The sequence below is a fragment of the Thermobia domestica genome, chromosome 9 (genome assembly GCF_964235325.1).
Source record: "Thermobia domestica chromosome 9, izTheDome1.hap1.1, whole genome shotgun sequence".
NCBI classification, from domain to species: domain Eukaryota; kingdom Metazoa; phylum Arthropoda; class Insecta; order Zygentoma; family Lepismatidae; genus Thermobia; species Thermobia domestica.
The window spans coordinates 9519147-9532366 of NC_137462.1; the positions used below are offsets into that span (position 1 = coordinate 9519147).

General features: G+C 38.8%; 1 protein-coding gene across 3 annotated transcripts in view; it reads right to left on the reverse strand.

Moving 5' to 3' along the window:
- Positions 1 to 13220, reverse strand: part of LOC145694395 (E3 ubiquitin-protein ligase TRIM37-like) — a 194628-nt gene that overhangs the window by 11716 nt on the left and 169692 nt on the right. For all 3 annotated transcript variants that reach the window (XM_081770570.1, XM_081770573.1, XM_081770571.1), the window contains exons 12-13: positions 12449 to 12742; positions 2043 to 2185 (exon numbers count right to left, since the gene is read on the reverse strand). In XM_081770570.1, the coding sequence (XP_081626696.1) occupies positions 2043 to 2185; positions 12449 to 12742 (437 nt within the window). The remainder of the gene's footprint in view (positions 1 to 2042; positions 2186 to 12448; positions 12743 to 13220) is intronic.

The window sequence follows — 13220 nt, forward strand, 5'->3', positions numbered from 1 at the left end:
TGTCCTACGTTCTGGTCGTCCATCCCCCTTCGATGGAGACAATTTCAACGACTTCATTCACCGTGATCCAAGTAAAAGCACCCGGGAATTGACCACGGAGATGGACAGTGGACGGACAACTGTTGTGTGACACCTTCAACGTACGGGAAAGGTTCAACAACTGGTTTCGTGGATGCCTCATTCACTCAGTGCAAACAGCTAGAACTAGCATGTTGTCACATGAAGTTCTCTGCTTATACACCATCGTGCTCGCGTATTGGGACTGGAGATGAAAATGGTTCCTGTACGTAAATTTTAAGCAGTGGAAGTAATGGGTCAGTCCAAACAAAGGCTGCACTACGTTCCAAACAGGATTTGAATCCCACGAAGGCAATGCTGTGCGTCTGGTGGGACATGGGAAGGATTATCCACAATGAACTCCTACTGTATAATCGTACCATCATTGCTACTGTATACTGTAATCAACTTTAATGTGTTCACGCAGTACTTCAAGAAAAAAGACCGAATGTACAGGGTGATGTTTGACTGACTGTAGTATTTGTAATTCTGGACACAAAGTTTCGATATGACAACACAGTGTGGCCTGAGAGTGGGGGATAAGGACCACTGGACTTAGAACCGTTAGTGTATGCCAGACAGGATGCGGAACGATTGTCTCTGGAACAGCGTGTGCGTTTGTATTCTGCAACAAACGATTACGCGGAGGTGACACGGAAGATGGATTCTCCAGATTTGACACCACCTGACTTTTTCTTATGAGATGTTTTAAAGGACAAAATGTATCAACATCACATACACAATTAGCCCGAACTACGGGAAGTTATTACAGAAGAATTCCACAGGGTACCAGTACGGGTCTGTCAACCTGCTTCTGACAGTACTGCTCTTCGTCTTTAGGCATGTAACGATTTGGAAGTGCTTTAGTGGACCATATCATGGAGAACTGAGATGAAAATTCTTTTAAGGAGAGGTATGTGAGTAATGTTTTTATGTTCAAGTTATGTTGCTAGTTTCTTTACCGCAGTCTTTGAAACATCATATTGTAAGGTTCCGCATGTCTACACGTCATGCAATAACGATGTGTATACTAGACGTGTTAATAGTAAATAAAAAAAGCAGACGACGATCCCGAAGAGTTGCCGCCCACCATCGCCAACAGTCGGAAGGACGAGGATCACCGAAGGAAGCCGACACTTCAGGATAAAAGGGAGCTGCACGCCTCGACCAGTATCAATCTCCACAGGTTGATCAAACTACCTAAAACCCTAAGGCGCCCGGCTATTGGGTTACCCTATCCTCTCACGACGCTTGGTCAATTGAGAGACACCCAATCCTAAAGTCCTAAGACGCTTGGTCATTGGGTTCCTTCTCTCTCTCACGACGCCCCGTCAGAGTGTTACCTCACCTCAAAGCCCACGACGCTTGGTCATTGGGTTCCTTCCACACTCTAACCTAAAGTATTTAAAGGAAACTATTATTGTACATACTTCTGTGTTAGATGAACTTTTTATAATAAAAAGGTGATGGGAAGAGTCCAAATCCCAAGTACTATATTTGTTCTACTCGAGAAATTTTACAATATACATAATTTATAGGTCACCCTGTACGACATGCCATCATCATCCAAATGGACAATGATAGACCACATGTGACACAAACGACAACCGTTGCTATTCATCAGATTGAATGAGAGGTATCACTCCTATCTCTCAGTCCCTGTCGAATGAACTCCATGCATCTAAGGCACTGCTTTTGCGCTCTCTCTCTCTCTCTCTCTCTCTCTCTCTCCTTAGAAGCATTCAACACTTACCTGAACGTTTTCAACAGATTATGAACAATGCGGTGGAATACTTCAGTGATCCATTGTCTGATTGGTTTAACCGTAAAAATGTATCCATTGGTTGCAAAGAGCACAAACTCACGAATCAACCCAAATAAACATTTGAATTTCACACTGCATAAAAAACTTAAAAATTGTAATAGTAATGGAGAAGTAACTAATAAAATATTATTACATACTTTTGTCTGAGTAAGAACATTACCTGTTGATTAATTGGCGCTAAATCCATCCAATCATGCTGAGATTTACTGGAAGATGAACTGGACAGCCCTGTGGAAGATCCTTGTTTACGAGAGCTCATCGTCTTACGTCCACTCGTAAACGGCCGAGAATAACCTAGAGAGACTACAGAGATTATCATGTGATGATGTATATACTTCCATGAAGAGGAATCAACTGATTTTTCCTTACACTTTCTCTATGGGTGTGGGATCAATTAAAATTTAACGAATGAAAAGTTCAACTGAGCGAGCATCGAATCTATGACTTCGTTTTACCGTGCTTTTGCGGTAACCACATCACCAACCATATCACTCCCTAAACAGCTCACCTCTCACTCTTGAGAGTGGTGTTCGGACGAGATGAAATGAATTGTACCTCATCAGGAGTGAGGAGTGGACTCTTCAGGAAGTGTAGTGATTAGTGTATACAACGAAAGAACCAGATTTGACTCCTACTAAGTTGAACTTTTTTTTTAATTTCCATGAATTTGTATTGAATGGACACCATCGTGTAGAACTAATCTTCAATATACCACATCGTCGCTGTGCCTCGAAGAACCGCTATGTGACGTTTTTGTCGAAAATGAGTTATGAGGTGCAAATAAACCTGAAAGCTGTTAGATAGCGTCTTTTATAATGCAATAAGTGAATATTCAATTGTTTCGCTACAACAATGAAAAAATAATAGATTGAAATTAAAGGCTTGAGGTTCTCATCACGTACATATTGATCCTCAATGTGCTTATAAAGGCGCCAAAGATAAACCGATATTTGCTACGTAAACACAAAAGTAGTAATATAATATTGTTCAAGCAAGTTACAACAATGTCCAGTGCATAATATACGCAGAAACAATTTTATTATATTTTTCAAGTGTTTCCGTGTATTTGGCAAAATTTTAAGAGTTTGAAATGTTTTTTACTTCTCCTGAAAAGTTGTGGTTTTAACACATAGCAATTCTTCGAAGCACAGCGACGACATACCAAGTCTCAGAAAAATACAACGCTTCAATGGAAAAATGAGCTGCTTACGTCACGGCAGCACAGGACACGGGTTTTGCCGTGACGTCACAGGTACGTATCGCTCTGTGAGTCGCATTGGAAGCTTCAGTAAATCTTTTCATATTACAGTTTCTTATTGCAAACTACAAATAAATTTAGTAGAGTAGTGAAAGGAAAAATGGTAAAATAAGTAATACACTTACTGTATATAAACGTAAGGTGTTAATAAGACTTATTTTCCTAGTTTGAAATACATTAATAGTTATTTGTAATGTTCTATCATTACAAATATTTTAGATACTTATACACTTAAGCAGGATTACTTTACTATTGTATTACCCTCAAAACATTAGAGTCTAAGCACTATGTCAGTTCATGCACAGATTGAGAATATCCAGGCTATCATATTATAGCTTTTCTCTATTTTGAAGATTTGTCGTGAATCTCCAAGCTATTATACTATGGCTACAAATAAGCACTTTCTGCACCAAAAAGCTCGTAATCCCTTTAAAAACATTCATATCCTATTATATCCTTTCATTTTTTCTGCTATTTACTCTGCATATTGGCAATTGGTCACCCCACAGAGGCGGATCCAGGACCGACTTCTAGTAGGGGGGGGGGGCGGTGGGTTGTCATATTGCTACTTTCAAGGGTTTTAAATTTTGGGATGGGTTTTATCTATATATATATAAAATAAGAAAGTTTCCTCTTCTGAGAGGGGGCGATGGCCCCGATGCCCCCCCTGGATCCCCCCCTGCCACACCATTGCTACAACTATTCTTATCTTACTACTACAAGAATCGTATTATATAGCGCTTTATGTTTTTACTATATTTCTACAAGAGAAATGCTTTTGTTGTCACCGCAGTGGTTTGAAGCTTAAGAAAGCTGTAGCGAATAGAGGCAGACAGATGGTTAGGCTGCCGAAAGACTATCATAAACAAGGTAAGTTCTCGAGAATTTTGCTTGTGACCTAGGCGCCGGTTCTCAAACCTAGGCACCATAATAATAGAATTTCATACATGGCCTTTCATAATTTTATTTTTGATTTGACTTATTTAGGAGCTAGACTACTATTTTCAATCGCCTTGACTACCTGGCGTCCAGGATTTTTCAAGCCTGAACAAGAGGAATATTAAAAGAAATTCATTATTTGTTACTTATGTTGTTACTTTGAAACTTCAGCTTTTTCTTTTCAATAACCTCACACGAAATCGTGTTCTAAGTATACAAACATAAGTTTATTTATATTCTTTCTCCCCTTCAGATATGCCCGTTTCCACGGGAAGCAGCCCCCCTAAATTTTTACTGACCCCTAAAATTTTCATGGTAGGCTTGCAAATAAACTATAATATTGTGATGAACTATAATATGGTTGGATTAGCCCCCCTACATTTTTGGGGTGGCTACAAAACTGCCCTCAGCTCTGAGATTATTAATGTTTGGTATATGGTGGTACATTTGCAAAAGATTATATTCTGAAAGTATTGCATTTTGTGTTCTGAGGTCCACAAGTTAAAAAAAAAAAAAAAAAAAAAGTCATAAAAGCAAACGTTTGAAGAGTTCAGCCTTTGATAAATTTCGTCCAGTAGATTGATTTCTCTTATATTGTTTCACTCACTGGAACAGAATATTGTGTTCATTACTCGTCATGACATATCACAAACATTCATTATCCAAGGACACAGTGGATCAATAGCGGAGCGCTCACCTCTAGTATGAGGGGTAACTGGTTCAAATTCAAGCCATATGAATTTGTGGTGGACAACATCGTGTCCGTGGGTTTTCTCGCGATTCAGACGTTTCCTCCCACATGACCATTCCACCGATTCTTTTATAATCATTCACTTTCATGAATCATCGGTCTCCATTTGCCTACAGGACAAATTCGTGGAACATAAAAGTAGAAATTTCATTTTATTTTATTCAGTAGTAAGCCACTGTAACTAGTTTGTTATTACTGTGAGACTACATCTGTTTATTTGTTGTTTTAAATATTAACTCATGTGTTCAAAATCCTTCACCCAATTTGTAAATGTTCACATGGACTAATATAAACAATTTACGAGTATGTTCCATGGGCTAAAGAAAACGACAGTAACCACGAAAATATTATGATGAAATAATATTGCTAATGTGCGAAGTAGTTCGATAATAGCACTGGTAAATTATCAGAATGCTCATGAACATAATTATCATCGTAAGCTTGTGTTTTCTTGTGTTGAACTCAATAAAGAATTTAGATTAATTTTACTTGGAGAAATGCTTTTTCATGTATTAATTTCCTTGAGCTTCCCCCTGAGCGCATAACTATCGAGTTGAGTTGATTTTGAGTTTAACGTCCCGTTCAGCAGCGAGGCTATATGAGACGTGGACCTACTGATTAACGTGGAATCCGAACCATATGAACTCCCGCCGGGAATCGAACCCGGGTCTCCCACGCCAAAGGCCGCATAACTATCGAATCCACGATGAACTTGCATATAAGAAATTAGCACTCTACTATCAAATAACTATGCGTTGATTTTTTTTCTTAAGAATGAATAAAATTCGCTTCGTAAGGTCGGTCGGTGACCGAAACATGAGAATATTAATTAGTTTCTTACCTCAGGCTGCAAACAATGTCAATAATATAGTAAATTAGTACACTTCAACTTTGTCCTAAGATATTCAAGCATATTCAAATAATTGGAAATAAATAAATAAATAGCTTTTTAAATAAACCTTAAATTCTGTTACTTTTCTTATTCTTTGTGTTATTAGCAACGTCGTACACATTTGAAAAACATGCATCGTATCTTTCGCTAAGCCGTTTCCTTAGTGAGCGACGCATACCTTTTCCCCTGTACCGACGTGTGACGTACAAACATGGTGGTCGTTGTTTTACGCGCACTAGTAGCAGACCGGGATTCAATCGCAAATTTCGACTGGCTAGAATCGTCGTATGAGCGAAAGAAAATGTTCTCCGTAATCAGCTAGCTCTGAAGTTTTTTTTAGAGCAATAAAAAAAATCAGTGCAAATGTCCATTGGCCCTACGTATGATGTATTACACTCTAAAAATCTGTACATATTTTCTACACAGTTTTGTCCTAAGACGCTTTGCAGATGACATGGCGCTTCTTGCGGAATCTGAAGAAAAGATCAATAAGATGTTAGAAAACTTGAAATACTGCAAAGAATGGGATGAAAATAAATGTTAGAAAGACAAAAACCATGGTGACTGGAACGAAGGGATCGATGTCAAATATGGAAATAGGAAGGGAGCAAATAGAACAGGTGACTAGTTTTTGATACCCGAGTAGTATTACTAGTGATCTTATGAAATGCGAATGCGAAATAAAAGCAAGGATAGGAATGGCAAAAGAAGCCTTTAAGAGAAAGAAGATACTATTTTGTGGGATACAGAATTGAGAAAAAGACTCATAAAATGCTTCGTGTGGAGTATTGTGCTGCATGGGTCAGAAACTTGGGCATTACGCGAAAACGATGAAAACAGGCTGGCTTTCGAAATGTGGGTATCGAAAAGAATAGAGCGCATTAGCTAGGTCGAGCGGAAAGCGAATGAGGGTACTAGAAATGGTGATGGTGAAAAAGAACGATTTTAGATATTATTAAGAAGTGGAAGTGGTTGGGACATTGGCTAAGAAGAAACTGTATCATTGGGGATGTGTTAGAGAGTATGGTGGCAGGAAGTAGAGGGAGAGGGCGAATGGGGCTGCTATTAATGAACAATATCAAAACAGAAAAATCGTACGGAAAAACGAAGAGGTTAGCAGAAGAGTGTGAACATGGAAGTTTTTCAGTTGCGGCAAGTAACCAGCCAATACTGGCAGAATACCTATGATGATTATCCTAAGATACATTACATTAGTAATTTCACCATACGTTTCTCAGCCTTAAGTCACAAAGTATTATTAAACTTATGATACGTATATGTCTACGTTTTTATTGAAAAGAAAACAGTATCAACCTCAAAAGATGACAAAGAGAAAAAAGAGTAAGTGATAATTGGCAGGTATACTACAATTCACACTCAAAAAAACAACAGAAAAATTCAGAGGTTAGAAGCCACAATAGGCATTGTTAGTGTATATATAAAATTCCTAACTAACTCTATTGTCTATGGAATTCGAAGGTTCAATGCCGCGTTCACAAAAACTTTCCAGTGACTTCTATCGTTAGCCAACTGAATGCAGTTTCTACATTGTATTCCTATTTCTGCGAGATCCATCTTTATATTGTCCTCCCATCTGCGCCTAGGTCTTCCTAATGATCGTTTTCCGATTGAATTTCCAGTTAAAACATTGAAAGTGATTCTAGTTTTTTCTATTCTGGCTACATGATCTTCCCACCTGAGCTTTCTAGATTTAATGTCCCTAACAATGTTTGGCAAACGGTATAAATTGTGTAATAATAATAATAATAATAATAATAATAATAATAATAATAATAATAATAATAATAATAATAATAATAATAATAATAGCAATAACTGTATGATCCATTAACCCTATTCAATGCTGCGTTCACAAAAGCTCTCCATTGACTTCTATCCTTAGTCCACGGGATCCAGTTTTTACTTTATATTCCTATTTCTGCGAGATCCATCTTAATATTGTCCTCCCATCTGCGCCTACGTATTCCTAATGGTTGTCTTCCGATTGATCTTCCAGTCAAGACTTTGAAAGCGTTTCTACTTTCTTCCATCCTAGCTACGTGACCTGCTCACCTGAGCCTACTAACACTTGATGACCCTAACAATGTTTGGTAAACGATATAAACTATGTAGTGGGATAGCTTAGCGAAAAAATATTTCACTTCTGGATACCAGTCTGTCCTTTTCAGCGCAGTACGTATAGATAATAAGAAATCGAAAAAGACCGGGACATAGGTTTTCCCTGGTCTAGGGTGGTCGTGGCTGCCATTTTCCAAAATGGCCGCCCTGTGCCACAAAGTGTAGGTGTAAGTCAGATGCAAGTATCTCAAATGAGCAATATCGGTGTCTATTTATTGGTTTTTGATGACGCTGAGTCGATTGGAATAGTTTCTTAACCTGTAAAATACATAATGAATGACAAAATCACCATTTTTAAAGATGGCGGACCTATAATGCTATTTATGGAAGTAAATCAGGGAGTAAAAGTCCAACAAGTGTAAATTTGGTGTCCATTTATAGGTTTTCGAGGTCGCTGAGTTGACTGGAAAGTTTCTGGAATGGTGAGACATATGCTTGATTACCGGAAGCCGCAATTTTCAAAAATGGCCGACGTATAAGGCTCAAGCTGAGCATAAATCAGGAAGGAAAAGCGCTACATGTGTAAAATTCATGTCTATTTATAGGTTTCAGAGGTGACTCAGTTTATTGGAATATTTTTAAGTTGTTTAATACTGAAACAAATACATTTACTTTTATTAAGTGCATTTACAATAGTTAATAACGGAAAAAGTTGTGAACAATTTGAACTTAATTTTAACAAAAATCAGCTGTAGAGCAGTGTCCTTCGCATGTGCACAGTTGGGAGCATGGTAAACTCTTTTTCACACACTTGCATGTAGAGCAGCGCTTTTTGCAAGAACATGCAACGAGTTGCTTATCACTTTTGGATATGTCTGGAATTGTTGTCCAAATAGGTGTATACTGATCTCAACTTCGTTTCCATCCATAGCTGTTTGGATCTGGTGTCATATATTCATGATTTGTACAATTGTGCCATAGTTTTGCTTGCAAAGCAGCACGCTTTATATGCTGAATAAGTGCATTCTTCGTAGGTGGTATGTTTTCTATTTTCTTGGTGTACAGTATCCGTCTACACTCGTTCACATCATTCAAGTGAGACGTTCTATCACATAAGAGAACGACATACCGCTCAATAACAGCAAGCACCTCTTCCCCTACCTCAAAACCCATTTCGTACATATGTTGAAATGCTGAATCCATTTCCCTGTACTGCATCCATGCTTTCCACGCCGTTCGTTTGCCTATTCCACAGAATGCTGACACAGTGTCACACCCATTAAAAGCATGAAATGCAGGTAGATTTTTCTGGATCTGGGGACATAGGCAGGAGCAGATATCATGAACTGCGATATAGTGCCTGAACTTTCCACATCCATAATCAATCCATAGTTCATCAAGGTGCTGTATCTTGCTAAACACACCGATCGCAATTACTACATCTGAGTCTACTGTTCGAATACGTACTTTTCTGTGACCATGCTCACCTGCATGTTTGACGTGTAACATAAGTCGTCCATCTGCTTCCTCATGCCATGCTGGTGAAACACCACTCACATCTAGCACTAAAGATGAAATCTCAACATTCTCGCCAACAGTACACACAACTTCTTTACCATCATATATTTCTTGGATGAGCAGCTCCGCTAGAAGCGTAAATAACTGTTCTTTGTTACTGCCTTCTTTCAGAAAGTCACTAAAATATCTCGGAACTTGAGTAGATGGCCAAACACGTACGTAAACGCCTCTATTGCATTTTCTTCTCTGTCTGGTATCGCTCTTAAGAGAAGTGGACTTGTACGTATCAAAGACGACATCTACTCGAGTTACGGTTTTCAACACATAATTTATATATGGTTTAAAAACTTGGTGGAAGTAGTCTTGAAACGTCTTAGATTTACCGACCTTAAGAATGTGCACTATAGCCGCCTGTTTAGAACAGTGGCACTGAAGTCAGGTGCGTCAGATCTCTCCTTCTATTCGATGTTAATACACTCCAGTACGTCTTGTTTGTTAGCAGATTGACGTAGTCTTCCGTTGTCAGAGAGAGAGGGGGACATGGTTGGTTCTCGTGAGTAAAGAACTGATAGATATCACTTTCACGTGATTGCGATGCGATGAACAATTTACAAGAGAGATTTGAATCTCTTTGCAAATTCACTATCTTCTCGTTTGTGACATTTCTTTTTCACGGGTGTATTGAATATTGAAATATTGTTTTTCGGAATGACATCGTGTATCGAGAGTTTAACATAATCGAGACGATTTGTTACGTATTCCTCATACTGGTGAAGTACCTTCTCATGCAGTTCTTTAATTCTCTGCCTCATTTCATCTTTTGGCATTATCTGCCGAATGTCAATTGATAGCAACACATCGCCTTCAATTGGATTTCCATGTTCATTTAGAGCAGCAATAAAATTTCTCACGTGTTTCCGAAACTTTTCATTATGAACATTAGTATCTTCGTGATGATCCAGTGGTCGCGATGATGTTGATTGCGCCTTGAAAAATATACTCTCCTCGGATTTGGATAACATTGCAGAAAGTGTAGGACCTGCCAACATCCACTTCAATAAAGCGTCTTTGTTATCCAGAATTCCTTTGGCACCTCCATTTCCTTACACAAGCTTATTGTTTTGTTCGTGGTACTGGTCATCGGGGATAGATGAAAACAATGCTCCAGTTCTAGAACCAGTAAAATGGCCGTTGCAGAATTCCGCGTAAATCTCTGGATGTCTGGTTGGTAACTCCTTCAGAGTGCGAACAAATACAGGCAACCACCGAGAATAATGAACAGCATCCAGGGCAAATGTCCATGGGTATATAGGGCTAAGTTCTAATGTCTCCAAAACATGTGGTAATTAGATGTTCGGATGCTAAAAATGAAGCATAGAAGCAAACTTTCCAGCTCCATGACTTGATTACAGAAAAGGAATTGTGGGGACTCTGCTTTCCTTCTTAAAATCCACGACTGAATCGAGTCATCATCTGTACTTGAATTTGCAGTCACTTGGAATGCCTGCATTCTCATGTAGTGCAGTGATGCGAGGGTTACTTCATGAGAATATCTCGACCGTTTTACGTAAGATGATTGAGGCATGCTTCTGCAACCCCTGGTGTAGCAGCTCCAGCTTTTATGAGAGTTTCCGTCCAACCTTTCCCAGCAAGTTGAGTAGCATCATCTCTATGTGGAGGGAACCCATCATTAGCACAACTTTATCGTCTCCGTACTGATCAGGATATCACCATTGGAGCTGTTTTCCAATAACATACACTGGTTGATCTGCTGTCATCACTGGTATCTGTGAATTGTTCAGTTATGATGTTGCAGCAATGATGATATCCATTGCATGTTTCACCATCGCAGATGAAGCTACTTCTTCAGGCAAAAGAGGAAGTAACATACCATGACTCTTTGGAATTTTACAATTGTATGGTACTTTAGCGAAATAAGATGCAAAGGAGATTCAAGTATTTAAATTTTCATTTTCTTCACTTGAAATGCAGTTGTGCATGCATTGAAGCCATGGCTGTAGGAGGCTTTCAGAGTTGAGTGTAGAAGAGGGCATTTCCGAAGTATTGATACGAGGAAGTATCTGATCATATATCACTTTGTTACATGGAGATATGGTGGTGTAAGTTTCAGGCAGCTCGCCAATCAAGTTCTTATTCCACTGCGTAATAGTGAAATTTTCACCAGTTGTATTGTCACTAGAAACACAAGGATGCTGTATAATTGTTATACTAGAACCATGGAAAGATCCACTGGATGTAGATGATGATGGATTATGATCGATATTGTCGATTGCGGCAGTAATAAACGGATTTGATACCATGAGTGGTGGACAGATTACTAACAGTTGATGTCACTTGTTGTACTCGGTCATGTGATACACAGATCTCTAACTGGTTTAGTTTATCTATGATCTTCCTTTTCCTGGTGATATTGTGGACCATTAGTCCCACATATAGAGGAAGCGCGGTTTCACTCTTCAAAGAATGGCGTGGCCGCTGCACACTAGGCTTTCTTTCTTTTTCCACACTGTTGAAACGTATTAGTTGGGCTATCAACAAAGCTGCTAAACGTGTTTCATGTTCATTTGATGATTCAATATCAATATTTTCACCTTCAAGAACCATACGAGTAAAGTTGAGTAAAATGGTTGGGACACAGTTTGCTGGAGTGAACTCTGGATGAAAATGTCCTTGAAATTTTGGGAAATCTCTGAATAATTCTCTACGTAGAATTGATGCAGCACGTGCTAAACACATGTCATCACTGAAATCATTGAAGGCACACACATCTTTAATCGCATCACCAACATTTTCCTCGAAGCTCAGGATTACTTCTCGGCCACTTTTATCAGCTCTCAGTCCAGGAACAAAAGAAAGAAGGTTGTCCTTTAAACGAGTTCGGTTTACTTCACGTTCGGTAGTCGATACTCCCATGTTGGACATGCGTTGAGCTACAAGCTTCGTCAAGTCAGAAAGTTTAAACACAGGCGAATTTTCACTATATTTCTGCAAACGAACTTTAGCAGAAGATAATAGTTACCTGATAGAGCAATATACAAATTAAAGATGATTGTCCAAGCAATCCTTACAAGAAGAAAAAGCAATTTAAGTAAATCATGGTATACGTACCTTTGGGAGCAGTTAACCAGTTGTCTGTGTGTGATTTTGTTTCTCGACTGGCTGGTTCTGTGGTGGAATTTCTGGATGCAGCCGTACAACCGGAGGGAGAACTACAAATACTAGACGGTCCACTGGTGAGTCCACTAGAGGATCCAACTAAACCACTACTGTTTCCAATTATGTTGCTGATGTTACTGGATCCTACCACGAGGTTAGCCATGTCAAACTGAAGAGTGTCCAGGACGCTACTAGCTGTGACCAAGGGTTGACGATTAACACGGCGACCAGACTTGAATCTCGAACCTAAAAACAGAAATAGTCCAAAGTAACTGGTTTTGTCAATTTAAGAAATAAATAACAGTTACTGAATTTTAAAAAAAAGGGTCTAAGTTCTTAAATGTGTTACATCTGAGAGATGACGTCAATATAAATCCATGATAAGGAAGCGACTGCATCTACTGCATTTCAAGTATTACCCGTATCATCAATACTCGTGTAATCCTATCTTATGGATAATAACATATTTCCCATCGGAACATGGCAGTGTGTGTTTAAAAAAATTAGATTGGACCAATCTCTCTGGTCTTTGTTAGTATTTCTTCCGCTCACTTCTCTCCTTACTTTTTGGTGCCAGATTATTGCAGGACGTGTTTGGATGAACATTTCTACAGTGTACAAAAACGAAAACCATTATTACTAGTTCAAGATATCTACTGAAGTTGAGTTGGATATTTCCAGTATCCTGCTAGAAAAAATTCCAGTATACGACGGTGAACTGAAA